General features: G+C 36.0%; 1 protein-coding gene and 1 pseudogene across 1 annotated transcript; one reads left to right on the top strand and one right to left on the bottom strand.

The window, feature by feature from the left end:
- Window positions 1-487: 487 nt before the first annotated feature.
- Window positions 488-3,014, bottom strand: LOC138334379 (uncharacterized; annotated as a pseudogene).
- Window positions 3,015-5,116: 2,102 nt separating this feature from the next.
- LOC138334661 (integrator complex subunit 3 homolog) lies at window positions 5,117-10,260 on the top strand. Its single transcript, XM_069283299.1, has 6 exons — window positions 5,117-5,288; window positions 7,247-7,729; window positions 8,198-8,301; window positions 8,441-9,244; window positions 9,459-9,691; window positions 10,044-10,260. Exons 1-6 carry the CDS (start codon window positions 5,117-5,119, stop codon window positions 10,219-10,221), a joined length of 1,974 nt encoding a protein of 657 aa, XP_069139400.1. The 3' UTR covers window positions 10,222-10,260.
- Window positions 10,261-17,205: the final 6,945 nt, after the last annotated feature.

Genomic DNA, 17,205 nt, shown 5'->3' with positions numbered 1-17,205 from the left:
GATGGGCGTCATATTCAAGGAAAAGGCGGCATTTTCTGGGAGGAGGCGGCAATTTCCGAGAGGAGGCGGCATTTGTTATATGGAAGAGGTGACCGAGGCGTCATAGAGTCTTAAGAGTTTTCTCAACTTGTTCAGATTGCATTTTTTCTATTTAGTATTTTTAACCTGGACTTGGATGACTGTGATCAAGTCACTGATTTTCCTTAACTGATCATGAGGTATCATTTTATACAGAAAGATTTTTGACTTAAAATCATTTCAAACTCACCAAGACCTTTCTTCAACAAGTTTATTCATACAAAAAATACAATAATAAACTGTTTCTGTGTTAATGGTGAAAGAAAACATTATTTGAGAATTGCAAGGTATCAAGTGTAATACAAGATCTACAGAATAAACATACAGTTATATGAAAAATATGGTCATTTTACGCTATTAAATAGAGTTAAATGATTCAGCAATATTAAATTAAGCATTATGAATATATTTGTAAATACACTAACCTCAATTTTACTTGACAATGGCAATGTCAAGATTATATATGTACACGTAATACTGGGGTTGACTCTAACAACATCTAATCTAGTTCAAGTTTATTGGGGAACTTGCAGATATACATTCGATCTTTCCCTCTATTTGATCCAACCAGAGAAATAAACATGCAAGATTCCTTAATGTGTTTCAATGGCACAATTTTTAAATGATTTGTCCTTTGAACAGATAGAATATGCAGACTTTTGTCATATGTGGGACATTCAAAAGATTCTACTACCGACACAGCACATGGAGCAGCAATGTTTGTATTGTGCTCATTTGTTACTAACAAGAAACATCGCACACAACCAAAGCAATCATTTCTGTCATTATCATTAAACAAAATACATGAGTTGTCACGTTTGGTCATTCTTGCATACTCCGAGCTATATATAATATTATTGTGCAGTTCTATGCGATTAAAACTTCTAAATGAATCTGTTAGAGGAATACATCCAAGATAATGACACATTTCAGTATATTCATCTTTCAAGAGTGTCCTTGATTTCAGAGCACCTAAAACATATATGCCATTTCCAAGTTTGGTTACCCTTTTTAAAATATTTGGGGAGTCTATTGATTCATACAACTTTTCAATATCTGAATGTTTTACTATGAATTTTTGTTTCAACTCTGGCAATTTCTGAAGGAAGGATATTCCTGTAATAATCTGATTATCAATATTTTGCGTTCCTCGTATCATTTAAAGCATGAAACCATTTTTGTCTTCAAATGAGAAACAACTATGTGTGTAGAGTGGCCCAAGATTACGAACACTATCAGCCAAATGAACCAATTGATGGATGTTCAAAGTTAAGAAACATTTATCATATAAGTGAGAGAACCTTTCACAGAATGTAAACAACATTCTTTCTGCCTTGTTCACTTCGTTCACAGTTGCCCCATATTTTAAAAATACATGCATGGCATTTACTAAAAGTAAGTAATGTGCAAATCTATTTGAATCCAAAATTCCATACAAATTACAATACTGGAGCTCCATAGTAAAGAAGAAAAGATCGGAATTCTGATGCTTTCCAGTGTTTGAAATCATTGTAGATTGATCTAGGAAGTCTAGATATATCAAGAGTTGGCTTTATTTGGCTTAATCTTTTGTCAACTTCATGCACCTGATCAATAAAGTTATATGGTTTTCCTTTATAAAACTGGGTAAACCATAGCTTTAATAATAGTTTTTGAACTCCTAGTAAGATACCATGCATGTAATATATAGCTATTCCATCAACAATATCAAATCTGGGGAAAAAAGACAACCAAGATGGTCCCTTAATACCATTAACAACAACTTCTTTTGATCCTGTTTCTCGGTTGTCCAAGGCTGTCTTTGCATCATGAATTACATTATTTTTTGTTCTTTCTGGACCTTTTGGATTTTCTGGATCAAAAGGGAAAATATGGGCATGACCTTTTCCTACCTTAGCTGTTTCCCCCCTCTGTTTACATTTCCAACAAGAAAAAGCCCCATTAAACTGAATGCTATTACAAAGTAAACATCGTGCTGGCAAGTCAGCAGTACCACACAATAGAAATCCTTTACACACTGTCGTTCCTTTGTCAGCTGAAACACATTCAATACCTTCACTTAATTTGTTAAATGTCTTTAGGAATGGACAGAGAAAGGTTCCCATAGATGGTTTTTGACTGCCAAACCAAAGCCCAGCTAATATCATGTTTTCTCTTTTCATCCTCATTTGATAAGGAAGTTCATTTATTACCAAAAACAGTGGCCACATCGACACTTTACTGCTTTTAAAAACAGGAGCACCGTCTGTGTTAAAGGTAAATGAAACATTGTCCGGATTACTTAATGGACCTCCATTTTCAAAATACCTTTTGTATAGCCTTCCATCATATATGTCTGTATATGCTTCAGAGCGTTGACTGAATCTTCCTTTCAATTTTTCAGAAAATCCCTCTTGAGCAAACAAGTTCTTCAATTGATTTTCTAAAGACATTTCCAAAAAGTAAGGCTGCTCCCTGCGATCAAAATCTTTTCCACAAACAGAGTAAGGACATTTATTCATGACATGTTCACCTATATATCCTAGACAGTGACCACAGTAATAATGGTGCACTAACGGGTTTTTCAGTTTGCAGAAGAACTTTTTGAATGCACTCAAGCTGGTACAAATTCTGTTTCCATTGGGCAAGGCTATGGCAAGAATATTCAGCAGTTGAACAATAGCATCTCCAGTTGAATTGTGTTTCGTAAAATAGAGCCCCAATAGAAGCATAAATGCACCAACTGTCATTTCAGCACCTGCATAGAGCGGCTCAGACTCAAACGATACATCCTGAATGTCTTGATCAGCTGTCACATTTTCATTATCTTCTTCATCAGACAGCTGTAATTCATAATCAGAATCACCAGAGTACAAAACAGATTCATTTGCTTCACTGGACAGTAAAGATTCTTCATACATATGCTGTAGTATTTTATCAAGTTCAGGATCGCTGCGTAGAAGTTCACTATTTACCAATCTTTCCACTTCCTCATTGTCAAGACCATGGACTTCTATCCTGGAAGTTTGGCCCTGTAATTAAATAATTACAATTTTAAAATGGTGTTATAACATTGAGCCAATATATATTGCTTTAACATACATTAAAAGTATTGATCAAACAAGTTTGGTTTCGGTCAGTTCTCAAATTCCAACAGTGTGAAAGATTGCGATATAAGTATAATAGATCAAATTCATTAAGTACAATGTATGTTGGTTTCTAGATACCGAACAACTTATTGTTGATTAAGTCCAACTTCTGGTGATTGTCACGGCATACATATTTTTATAAGACATCAGTTATATAAGTAATACTGGATTAAAACAATAGCATACAACTACAACAGGTTTAAGTGTCACTTATCAACAGTAAATTGTCTTTAACCACCTCATTTTGTTATTTATACATCAATGTATTAATGATCAAGCTACAAACTTAAAGTTCGCAATACCACATAACACACTGTCCTGTTTGTAGTCTCTACTAGCTATAGACAAGCAATAGATGTAAATGTATCTGGTGAGAGGCATAGATATATATGTATGTATCTAGGCCTATCACGCAAGTAAAACCTAGAAGCCTAGACAACTTTTAAAACGGAAAATTAAACCGATAATCTTGCACATATACCTAAAAATAATGCTGAATAATCAGTTGAACGATGAGCTTATGACTGTTTGGCTATGTAGTTCCAATAAATCATTAGGTCATTGGCTTCGTTTGTTTCGCCGATATCATCAGATGATCAGAATTACACGATCATCTTTACAACTTAAGATACACAGTTTTATACGAATTATTAATATTTTTTGTTAATCCTTACCACCATTTGTTACTTATTGTTTCGTTTCTTATTCTAAATCAGAAATTCGAAATGTCATTTTCCTAATGTCGAAATAAATCCAACAGAAGTTTGCAGTTCAGTTCTGTCTCAAGTGCAGCGCTATACCGTCGCCATTACTAGTGTGTATTCGGATACTCTCTAGGTTTTAGCATCACCATAGTATTTCCCGGAACCTCTCGGATGTTTTGATTGCGAAATACCTTACTCGGGACAGAACTTTTCTTACTACTTACCACATTCCAATCTTCATTTATGTCTGTATTTTCTTCGTCGCTCGTTTGTGAGATTATTTCAAATTCTGCATCAGAAGTAGGATCTGTATTTGGCAATGATGCAGCTTCAATATACAACTCATTCTGGTCCCCTAAAACAGCTAAGTTTACTGATGAGGTTTCAACACTAATACATTGGTCATATAGTTCGCGTTCAGAAAAATTTTCGTCCATTTCTTTCACATCATCTAAGGAAAAATTTGTATTAGTTTCAAAGTCGATTTCCGTGTCGTCATTGCCTTTTTTTTCGTGATCATGTCGATGACGACGCCGCTTCCTGGAGGTGTCCGCCATCCTAAGATAATTGTTTGAAGCTTGGCAGAGATTATCTACATAACATTTTGTATGTCTCTAACTCTTAATTTTCCATAGAGTTTGTTTGCAAATCAAGGATCGTCTTCCTTATAATGTAGCTTTGCCCAGCACGTGGAAATGTACACAGGTCAAGACGTGTGGGCTGGTTATGTAATTTATAAGGAGCGCTATGTACAGTGCATTGATCATGAGTCAGTATGGTCCAGTCTCAGCAACCCAAGGGTCAACTTGCCTTTAGGTAGGGGATCCTATGGTTTTTTTTAAAGGATTAAATCTATGGTTTAATGGTTAAAACCGTATATTTCTTTCTCTCCTTTAACAATCTCTAATGCACCACATATAAATGATGCTGATTGTCAAACAGCAACAAAAAATTACGTATAAATAAAAACTATTTCTAATTTCTAAAAAAAAAGTTGGCCTGGTTCTCCTGTCAGGCACCCCAACCCCACTCCCTTACCCTCCCATAAGGCACTGGTTGATGATCAAATTACTATTAGAAATCTCAGTTGGTTTTACAAACCGGTGACTGCTACGCACGTTTACTTGAAATATCTACGCACGTTTACTTGGAATATATCTAATATTTCCCTACGGAATCTGTAAATTTGGTAGTAAACAAAAAAAAATGTTTGTCTGTATTTTCTTCGAAGAGGATGCTAGTCTTTCAGTCGTAGGAGAGAGAAGCAATAAGCTAAAGCTTCTTAGAAAATTTGAAAAGGGAGAACAAGTTGAAATGCCTTGGAAAAAAACGGGAACCAAGGAAAAAATGTACCATGGTGTTATTGTACGTGTTGGTGGTAAGTAGAATGTTTTTATTTGATTTAAAAAAATATTTTAATAGTCGTAAGGGTAACGTTTGAAAGAAATTTTTAACCAATTGGTAAAAGTTACGAAGATACACAGATTTACATTCATCACTAGTACTGTTGAAAACCACTACTAAAGGAATTCGTCCATTATTTAAAAATACTGAAGAAACCCACTAAAACATAAATAAATTCTGGTGTAAAAGTGAAACACAATGACCGACAAATTAGTTAATTACACAACTACAAAACGTGTAGATCTACATGTACATTTATATACTTCTAAATCGCTGGAATAATATAATGAAGTCGCCTATATTTATAATCATTAAAAAATGTAAATATGTTTCACAATGTTACCTCCTAAATAAGTATAATTTCTAAATAAACATTTGTAAAGACGCCCTATAAAAACTCAACAGATTTTCCTATGTGTGAATGCGATGATATGGTACATGTAGTGAACGTTTTTTTTCGCGCGCGCTAAATAGTTACGTCCCTTACCGCCAGAACTGTATCCCGCTAGGTGGCGCTGATTACACATCACCAATCACAACAAATATGGCTGCTTCCGACCTCCACGCCACGAGCTTGTCGGAATTAAAGGTAACATAGCTGCATGCTTGGTGAATTTTAGTAATATCAATGTAATTGATCACATTGCAGTTCTACTTTGATCTGAAACGAAATTATTTCGCCATGCGAGTTCTATTCTCCCGATTGCGATGTCTTCATCACCTCGATCGTCAGCTGTGACAGTGACAGCAAAGTTAGGCTTAAGTTATAGACTTAACGTTATAGTAGTCGGCCTGTTACACGACGATGAACCTGTTGGTTGCGTTATCATATGCATGCTATGTAGTCACAGGTTTTACATCGCTTTTTTATTTCTGTTAATTTCACTGTCAGAGTTTGTACATGTTTGCCGACGGAGTGGCGGACGATATACAAAATGTACTCAGTTTAATTACATACATGTACGATACATGTACGGTACGGTCAGACGGTTGCATATTCCGGTGGGAAAATTTAAATACACAAATATAAACATTAAGCCAGTCATATGATTATATTTCTTTGTTGACATATTTATTTTAATGCATCATGATTTATACTGTCATATTTTTGTTTGATTTAGAATAAATACCCCACGTACAAATGGTAGTCGGGTATTCATTTGGCCACAAGAGTTTGATGTTCTGTCAATAATATATAACACATACTTGTAAAAAATTCTCGCTATACACTATCTGAAATCATAAATATTTGCATTATTGGGAGAATTATTGACAAAACTACAAACTCTTGTCGTCCGACGTTTAAAATTGACAGTTTGTACTTACACAGGAAAAAAAGCCTTTGGACAACAAAATTTCCATTTATTCCCAATTCAATCAAACTCTGTATCAGAGTACAAGAACTTATATTTACTCACATGATGATGTTAAATCTCTACAGGTAACATTACTTTCTCAAAGATTCTGGATAATGTTCAAGCTTATAAAAATCGTATCAATAAGCAATATATTTATTTCATAAATTGTTTGAGGTCATAATCTTGTATTTTTTACTTAAATAGCTAAATATAACAATAGAGCGAAAGGACAAAAATAAAAAAAAATGTATAGACATGATGATATGTTCAGGTTTGGAATGGTCTGACTTTTGCTTACAGCCATGATATGCGTGTCAACTGTACAATTGGCCACCAACTGAGATGTTTTGTCCCCAAGAAATTAAGCCAATCTAAAGTTAAAGTTATCTTTAGATTGTAACAAAAAACAAATTAAGATTGAGATACCAAGTGTAAAAGAGTACATAACTCAGTCATTTATATTTTATCTTTATTTATGTAACAGGTTTAAGTAATATTAATTACTCACCAGTTACCTGGCATGTACACATTTTTTTGGTGATTTTCAGTTATATAAAGTTGATTCTGATTTCAGATGATGAAAAGGAGCTGTCCAAATTGGCATCAAGGGCCCACAAGACGTTTCTTAAAAGCATTACCAAAAATGATATTCCGGTACCGAGGGATACCATTGAGAAATTGCTGAATTTTGAGACTGATGAAGTTCATGATCAATGTCCACCAAAGAGAGCAAGATGTGCAACAGAAAAAGTTTTGCAACAGGCTCATCCAAATCCCCCCAAAAAGAAAACTGTGAAAAAAGATGCTAATAAAAAAAGGCCACTGCCGTCAAATGATACTCTATCCAAAAAAAAATGTGAGGAAACAGTGGCTCACCAGATTGGCCAGCAGATGTTTACATCAAAAACCCAATGCAACCTTCAAAGCCAATTCGATGATGACCATGCATTGCCTGTTCAAGCAGAAACACAACTGACTAAGACCTGGTCAATGTGCAAGTCTGCATTAACAACCGATCAACCGTTACTGACTGACCAACAAACAGTAGGAATGCCAGGTATAAATCTGTAGTTAGTTGATACTTTATATCTTGCACCAAATGTTGGATATAAATGTTAATATGTTTGTCACACTGTTTCTGCTCTCTGTATTAAAAAGGGACGATATGTTGATAGATTTTGAGGAAATTTGATTAGTAGATGCATCATGGCATATTCGAAGACAAGATTTATGAAAAACTGTCAACATCATTCTTGTGTACACCTGGTATCAAATAGATAATTTTGTGCGTGATTGGTCACTTTTTGTCTGTCTCCTAAAAATTGTCAACGTTTGCCAATTTTGCTTAAATTTAGCCTGTATATGATGAATAATTGATAATGCTCTTATTCAGAACATTACTTAAATAAACAAACCAAGTGAATGATACATGCCCTCTGGCCCTCTTGTTTGTGTTTGTGTGCTGTTTTGTTTTTAAATCTTTAAATATGCTGATTTTTTTTTTTTTTTTTTTTTTTTTTTGCAGTTCCATCAGCAAAAGTATTGACTGCTCTCAAAAGCTTGTGCCAGTCAGATGTGCTCGACTATCTTGTCCGACTGACAGACTTTTTCAATGGAGATGGAAATGAGGTACAGCATTTATATTTTATAGACTTGCATGAAAATCTGCAGCTAATTATAGAAGATTTTTTTTGCTTTTTTACCAAACCTTAACACCATACATGTGACAGTTAAATTTAAAGCATTTTGTCGTTTTTCTAAATTGTAGACACATCACAATACCAACAGAATATCCAATTTAACACCTTTAGAGGAAGGAACACTGTTTAACCAGGAGACCGACACTTCATCTATGCCTTTTCCTGACCATTGTACTCCTCTATATTCCTATAGAAACACTTCAACTCAGTCTTTACAATATCCTGACAATGCCACCTCTGGTCCTCAATCACCATCCTATACTGATATTTCAGGTCCTTCAACAACATTCCAATTACCATCCCCTATCCCACCACCAGCTTCTCAAACTTCAGGCTCCATTCCATGGAGCTACAATGATCTTCCTGGCCCTGTAACATCCCAGACTTTACCCTCGATCCCATCCCCAGCCACTCACACTTCAGGCCCCATCCCTAGGAGTTACACTGACCTTCCTGGTCCTGTAACATCCCAGACTTTACCTTTGATCCCATCCCCAGCCACTCACACTTCAGGCCTCATCCCTAGGAGCTACTCTGACCTCCCTGGTCCTGTATCAACATCTTATACTTTTTCACAATCTTACGATCTTCCAGGTCCAGACCATCCATGGTGTTCTAACAATCAACCTTGGACTTCCAACATCAGCACACCCATTCATTCATTCGCTCCTTCAAACACTGCATCGGTCTCTTCAACTTCTTTTTCATCTCCCTCTGCATCATTTTCATGCTACCCTTCTGCTTCTTTCTTGGACTCTTCTATCGATGTCCCACCACATGAAAGACCAGCACCTGACCAATCAACTCCTCGACGATCTCCACGGAAACTCGCTGGCTTGACTTCTCCTTCACCTTGTGATGAATTGCAAAAGGTAAGTTAAAGGATACTCAGCATGCACTGTATGTAGAAGAACAGGTACAGGCATATTATGAACTTGTGACATTGATAAATTGAAATTTATGAGTTGATATAAATATACAGATTTTCATTATACATGTCTTTGGGATATCAGTTATACTGTACTAAATTAAAGTTTGGTATGAACAAAATTTAAAATTGAGTTTTTTCTTCCTTGAATATTTCAGGCAAAGCTGCTAGATGCATATGACATCTGCGTCGACAGAAATGATCTACATAAGGCAATGTCAGCAGCAAGGAAGTCAAACCGTCCTGGCTACACTCTATGCTACAAATTGATATCCAGTGTATTCACAATGGAAGAGCTGGCACATTCCAGGGGACAGGGACTTGGGAAAGCTAAGCCAGGAGACATCAGACCAGCTCTTGACAAGACAAAGTGCAGTGCCTTAAAAGGTTGGTTAAAATCTCTATCCTGATCTGGATTAAAGGTTATTAAGTTATTATATTATATTATTATATTGTATTAAAGTGATATTTTTATTCATTTGATTTAATAGACTTTAAATAGCCTGTCCTTGTAGAAGCTGGTGGTTATTCCACTTGATATGTGGGAGACCTGCCACATTCGATCCACAGCAACACAGTGTTTTCATATATCTATTAGAAATAGTGAGCATCACAGATTTCCTTGACTGAGGTGACATGACTTGTTAAGCGCTATGGTATCTGATTTATCTATCGATATTAAAGATACGTGTATGCAGTGGTTTATTGAAAATTCAACGTAAAAAGTCAATATGAATTACAAGCAATCTTGCTCTTACATTGTATAAATTTAGCTTACAGCTTCTTTCTGTTTCAGACTATACTGTGGTGTGGTGCAAAAGGAATACTCATCCAGTACCAATGGACTCGCAACTTAATGATGCTTTCACGGAGAGAATCAGCTATGCCCGGAAACAGTTGTCTAAGAAAAAGGACACTTGAATGGGAAAAAAATGAACTCATGAATTGAAAATTTTTGAACTGGAAATCATTTTGAAATCAGATTTTTTATCATTAAATATTTCATCAGCTAATAACGAAGTTTATGAATTTATTTTACAAATAGATAGTTATGGGTAAGCATTTTGGTGTCTCATTTGGTGATGTAGCATGGAAAGCTCTAATCAAAAATAATCTTATGGCTGTTAGTTTGGTGAAAAGGTACAGTACAATGGCTGTTGTAATTGTGACCATGCCTGTTAAGTTTTGGAATGATGCCTAGATTTATGGAATAAGTTACAATTAATCCAGGTTGACATCTGCAACCTCAGGTGGAAAATAGTGGTTTGAATCTTGAATATCTAAATAATGTCTGGATTTATAGAATGACTCCCGGAATCGAGAAAAAATGACGCCTGCAGTCCTTCAATGATGCCTGGATTATAACAGAAAACGACGCCTGGAACAGAGAAAAATGACGCCTCCGTCCCACAATGACGTCCGGATTCTCACAAAAAATGACGCCCGAAATGGAGAAAAATGACGCCTGCGTCCCACAGTGACGCCCGGAATCACACAAAAAATGACGCCCGGAATGGAGAAAAATGACGCCTCCGTCCCACAGTGACGCCCGGAATCTCACAAAAAATGACGCCCGGAATGGAGAAAAATGACGCCTCGTTCTTACAATGACGCCCTGAGTATAACAAAAAATGACGCCTGGAATGACAATATGACTTCTCAATGACGCCGGGTTTCCGTCTCATTTCCGCCTCTTAGTATAGAAAGAGTATATTGGGAGGCGTAAAAGTAGTTCGCCTGGAATTTAATAAAAACTGACGTCTCTTTGACGCCCGCTTTTACAGGCGGACCTTTTCATACAGGCAGGAACAGGAAAATCTCTGCCAGTCAACTAACACACCGGGTCAACACAGGATCCTGGAGCTCGGCACATGGATAGCCCGAATGTCAGTCGCAATCGCGAGGCCTCTAACAGTTAGCAGCAAAGAATTGGCACACATGGCCGCCTGGTTTCCCGCACAAAACTTATCGTTGGGCGCCAATTCAGAGGTTCCGAGTTCGATCCCTGGCAGAGGCAGGTATTAAATTTATTGTAAATCCTGCACCCTGTTACATGTATAACGTTTCGGTTGGGTAAGTTAAAATAGTTCATAAAGAGTGATAAATATTGTTTTCGCCGTTCTGAATATGTGACTGGTCAATTTTTCGAGGTATCAGGCGCTACTTTTGTGTGAATGAGAGAAATCTATAGAAACTGATTATTTGGTAAGTTACAACACGCATACTACTTATCCACAACTATTATTAGCTATAACATTCGTAAAATAATCAGAATGTAACAAAAACTAACCTGTTATACAGAGGGACCTCCACGTGCAATCAGTCGAACGCTCGCTGTTCAAGGTGTAACAACTAACACCTGGCCGGCTCTAGATCTACTGTACTATATACCCCAAACGTATTTATGTGTAACCTGAGGCCGTGCCATAAGTATGAAATTGTTAGTACATTCAATGTTTTCTCAAATAAAGTTTCTAAGAGCTATATATAGATCTATACAGTTGAATAAAATGTGCAAGATCCATTTTGATTATAACTTAAACAAACTAGAAAATTCGAATTCTAGATAACATTGTCAAACTAAAAATAAACACTGTACTCTCTTGACAACACGCACATGTACATGTGTGTGCCTTCAGTAGTTTATATAAGAAGCGTCACTTGTTTGGGACAGGTGGTCACGTGCACGTGGCCAGTCGCAAACATCGGATACGATAGTATACGTGGAGATATGTGGACGGATTAATTAGGATTTGTATTCATTTGTTCACTTTGTGAAACATCTTAATGACAGTTTGGAGAAGTTGACGTGTTTGCTTGCTAAAACAACCCCTACACATATTTACAGGTAAGAGATATGCTTATGTATTAGTAGGTGATACACAATGGACAACTGCTAGGTGTATATGTACATGGCGGAACGCACGTGTGTCGATTCACGCGCTTTATATAGGGGTCGGTGTGTGTATTGTATCCAAGCAGAGTTCAAACAAAATGGCGACTGCTCGTCTTTAGAAACACAAGGGGTTGTCTCAGAAACGAATTTTGAAAAAAAAACCTTAATTAATCTTTTTATCTCAAATGTATATTTTTAACCTGCATTGTCAATTTTAAGCCGCTTTACAAAGTTTGCTATTAAAAATGGTGGGTTTACTGGCTTGGGCTTTTTATGTGGGCATCCATCACATCCATCACATCATTTTCATGGGCCCAATAAAAATCATCTGGATTACAAAAATGTATGGTACATGAAACGGTGTAAAACTAAAATCTTTGTGAAAACCATCTTTATTAAAATCAAAACTTCTAAATTTGACCTTAGGGACATTACCCTTTGAAGGAAAGAAGGAGTTTAATATGCATTGGAGTATATAATGCTATTGCCTCACTTCCTAGACATTTCTTAAGACACAATCTGTCAAGACACTAATGATTTCTGGTAAGATATCACATATATGAGGGAACTATGTTATATTTATATTATAAAAGAGGTTAAAGTCAACAGTCGGGCAAGGATGGCTAAAGTCGGTAAAAATGGTGTGAATGTATCCAGTATAATTTCTTATGAAATGGAAAAATAAAATCTCTCGCCAAAATCTGTCTGCGTGCGAAGAAATTAATTTAAAGTATAGGAATCCTAAAACGTCCTCCCGGCTGACTATATGTCCGTGGTTACATTTACACGCAGCCTCGCTTTCGATGCTTTCAACTTTACTTTACTATTGGTCAGAACTGGGAAACGTAAGCAGAACTTGGCCGTCGTATTAATATGTGAGAACTTTTGGAAGGCCAATGAACGCATTTAGACTGGTTTTCTTCGCCCGACTATTCACTTTAAATTTCATTATCACTCTCCGTTTATATAACGGAAGCCATCCAATATCCTTATGAATACACTATGTTTTAAGTATATATTGGTAGCCCTGTAATAATACGGGCGGCATCAAGAATCAGAATATACATGTACAACAAGTGTAATATCGTCTAATTGTTTGAAAGAGCATGATTATTAGGTTTCGTCAGCAAATAAACGACGTAGTGAAGTTAATAGATAAGGAATAATAGAGGCCCTGGGACAGAGCCCTGTTTTATACCAGATTTAATATTTTTCGAAGAAGAATTGGATGCATTTATATAAAGAGATTGTTTTCTTTACAACAAATAATTAGCTATCCAGGTAAATTGTTTATGTTAAACTCTATCAAAGCTATGTGTTCATGAATTTCCAAGATAGGAGTGATATACTTCTATTAGGTGATGTGTGCAAGAGTGTTTTGGTAAGAACCTTGCTTGTATATGGTATTGTTTTGATACTGCAACTTTTTAGGTCACCTGAGACGAAGTCTCAAGTGACCTATTCTAATCGCCTTTTGTCCGTCGTCGTCCGTCGTATGTCCGTAAACAATTTACATTTTCGACTTCTTCAAAACTGCTGAAGCAATTTCATTGAAGTTTTGCACAAACCTTCTAAGGCATAAGGCCAATCAAAATTGTGAATTATATGGTCCCCCCAGGGAGCTATGGGAGGGGCCAAAAGGGGTAAAATTGACTAAAATTTCAAAAATCTTCTTCTCCACTCACAGATGTGATGGAATTAAATACCCTTCATAGATAGAAAGGTCCTAAGGTCCTTTACAAAAATTGTGAATTATATGACCCTGGGGTCTCACGTTTCCCCCTGGGGAGGGGGTTAAGTTTACTATAGTTTATATAGGGAAAACACATTTTTGAGTATTATTTCATCATTTGTGATAGGAAATGAGTCAAATATTGTCAGAATTATCAGTATGAGATGGACATTGAATCCTAGTAACCAATTTTCCATGACTGACCCTCAGGGGCATTAGGGGCGGGGTCAAGAGGGGTCAAATAGGCTATAACTTCAAAAATCTTCTTCTGAAATTCTGGAAATGGTAGAATCACATACTCTTCATAGATGGAAAGGTCTTGAGGTCCTTTACAAAAATTGTGAATTATATGACCCTGGGGTCTCACGTCCCTGGGGAGGGAAAACACATTTATGACCATTTATTGCTCAATTTTCATAGGAAATGAGTCAAACTTGTTTAGAGTTATTAGCCTGAGATAACATTTTAATATTATATCTATATTGGTCCTGGTCAACCCCCTCGGGCAGAGGGGCGGGGCCAAAAGGGGCAAATAGGCTAAAATTTAAAAATCTTCTTCTTAAATACTGGAAATGGTAGAATCAAATACTCTTCATAGATGGACAGTTCTTAAGGTGTTTTATAAAAAAATGTGAATTATATGACCCTGGGGTATCTGGTTTCCCCCTGGGGAGGGGGTTAAGTTTACTGTAGTTTATATAGGGAAAACACATTTTTGAGCATTATTTATTCATTATAATAGGAAATTAGTCAATTTTAGTCTGAATTATCCCTATGTGATGGCCATTGAATCTTATTACCAAATTTTCCATGACTGATGCCCAGGGGCCTTAGGGGCGGGGCCAAAACGGGTCAAATAGACTAAAGCTTCAAAAATCTTCTTCTGAAATTCTGGAACTGGTAGAATCAAATACTCTGCATAGATTGAAAGGTCTTAAAGTCCTTTACAAAAATTTGTGAATTTCATGGCCCTGTGATCTCAGATTTTCCCCTGGGGAGGGGGTCAAATTTACTATAGTTTATATGGAAAAAAAAAACATTTAGGAACATTATTTGCTTAGTTTTCATAGGAAATTAGTCAATCTGGGTTAGAATTATTAGCCTGAGATAGCAATTTAACATCATATCCATATTGGTCCTGGCCGACCCCCAGGGGCCAGTGGGGTGGGGCCAAAATGGATAACATTTCAAAAATCTTTCTTCTGAATTAACAGATTTGATGGAACCAAATAATCTTCATAGATTAAAAACTCAAATTTATAAAATCACTGACTGACTTCATGGGCCTGATGGGCAAATATATAGTGTTTATATGCATGTCTTTGTTTCATTCTGTATCTGAACTCAGGTGACCGTTAAGGCCCATGGGCCTCTTGTTTCTCGAACCACTTAAATGGCTTTTACGGTAGTATCTTTACATTACTAGGTAAATTGTCTTGCCTAAAATTAATTTCATCAGCTCCTCGTGGTCAAGTGTTATGTATCTCCATTGTTTAACTTACGTGACATTTGCTCGGGTATTGGTACAGCGTACATATTATACCTTCTGAATCGTATTGCTATACCATTTGAAATTTCAAAGGTATGAGTTAAAATATTCTAATAATTGAAACAATTAAGAGCTCCACTGCCGATACAGCATAAATAATACTCATCATTTGAACAATAATTGATGTTTAATCGTGTATATATGTCTAATTAACATAAAAAAAATAATACAAAATAATCTATTTGCCGTAGGTACATGCGCAATTAGTAATGGATTCCATATAGGATAAAGTGCCATGGATTTTTTTGGGATGCAGTTAACTATTAATCATATTTTAACTTGAAGTAAAATTAGAAGTTCAAACTTTTCAACGGTGGTAATACTGCACAGTAAGTAACTTTTGTAACTGAAGAAAAATACTAAATCGTCTGGTTCAGTTTTTGATAGTGAAAAATACCATTTGTAAACGGTGGAGCATCTTTAAAGGGACAATTCAGTCTAAGAGAACATTAAAATGTGTACATATATCGGAAACAAACCAGTTCTAATGGAAATTAGATAAGTCGTTTTTCTGTGATATGCCAGAAAAACCCATGGTTGTGAAATGTTGAAACTCGGTCGCTGTCCGCCATTACATATTGTGGTCGAATATCTTGTATGCCGAACCCTGTCCCTTGCCCGTAGAGCAATGCAACTTTTGTCTAGATCTGCTCAAATCGCTCTGTCAGTAGTGTGTTTACCTTACTAGGTGAATTGTCTTGCCTAAACAATCATTTTATCGCCTCCTCAGTGGTTATGTAGTTCGTTTGACGTGCGTGACTTTGGCTCGGGTATGGGTACAGCGTACATAATGTACCTGCTTAATCGTATTGATCAACGATTTGTTATTACAACGGTATCAATTAAAATACTAAACCATGACGTGGAATTTGTCAATAATTTGTGTTATATGTTTCATAAAAAATGTAGGACAATACATTTATGCCATATTTGCTTCTTGGTTATATAAAAGAATTAGCCTGAGTGAATTGTCTCTTTAAAGTTAAATTTTCTCATTATTCTAAATAGTAAATATTTTCCTGATTAGTATTAATAGATATAAATATAATTTATTTACTCGTTCGTCATTTGGTTCTTAAGAAGGTATTAATTTACTATAATCCGGAATATTCTGGTACGTCATTTGTTTTATATTATAAGTATTAGTTAGTGTTCTCTATATCTTTTTTTATAATTAGGAAAATTGTTACCCGTCTCCTTTCACTAAATTTATACACAGAAACTTGATTTCAGTGAGAAGTTTGAGATATTTCTTTTAACATGAAAGAGGGCTTAAATTATTTATTGATCGGGTAGTATTTGCTTCATGAATCGTAGACTGTATACATGTGTTGTCACGATTCATGAGAATGCTATATTTTCGTATTTATCGAATGATGTAGATTTCTCTATCGAGTAACCGTTGACGTTGTGCGCGAACACTTTTTTTCGCTTCTCATACCTAAAATCAGTCGTTTCTTTTGTTCATGGTGCATGAAAAATTTTGGTGTGTGTTGACACCCCCCCCCCCCCCCCCCCATAACAAAAAATGGATTACCAGTTCCGTATTTGTACAGGTTGGGCACAAACCTGCATATGGGTAACAGTTATATAACATATCATAGTAGACACTTATTGAATGGGTATGAGGGAAATAGCACTGTAATGGTTCCCAGAGACACGAACTACTTTTCCGAGGCGAAGCCGAGGAAAATAGTTCGTGTCGAGGGGAACCATAAAAGTGCTATT

This window comes from Argopecten irradians, chromosome 11, assembly GCF_041381155.1.
Source record: "Argopecten irradians isolate NY chromosome 11, Ai_NY, whole genome shotgun sequence".
Classification (NCBI taxonomy): domain Eukaryota; kingdom Metazoa; phylum Mollusca; class Bivalvia; order Pectinida; family Pectinidae; genus Argopecten; species Argopecten irradians.
This window is presented reverse-complemented; position numbering and strand designations above follow the sequence as displayed.

Coding starts and splice junctions, on each gene's coding strand:
- LOC138334661 (XM_069283299.1), top strand. CDS start 5,117: ATGTTTGTCTGTATTTTCTTCGAAGAGGATGCTAGTCTTTCAGTCGTA. Junction 7,730..8,197: donor ACAAACAGTAGGAATGCCAG/GTATAAATCTGT, acceptor TTTTTTTTGCAG/TTCCATCAGCAAAAGTATTG. Junction 9,692..10,043: donor TGCAGTGCCTTAAAAGGTTG/GTTAAAATCTCT, acceptor ATGAATTACAAG/CAATCTTGCTCTTACATTGT.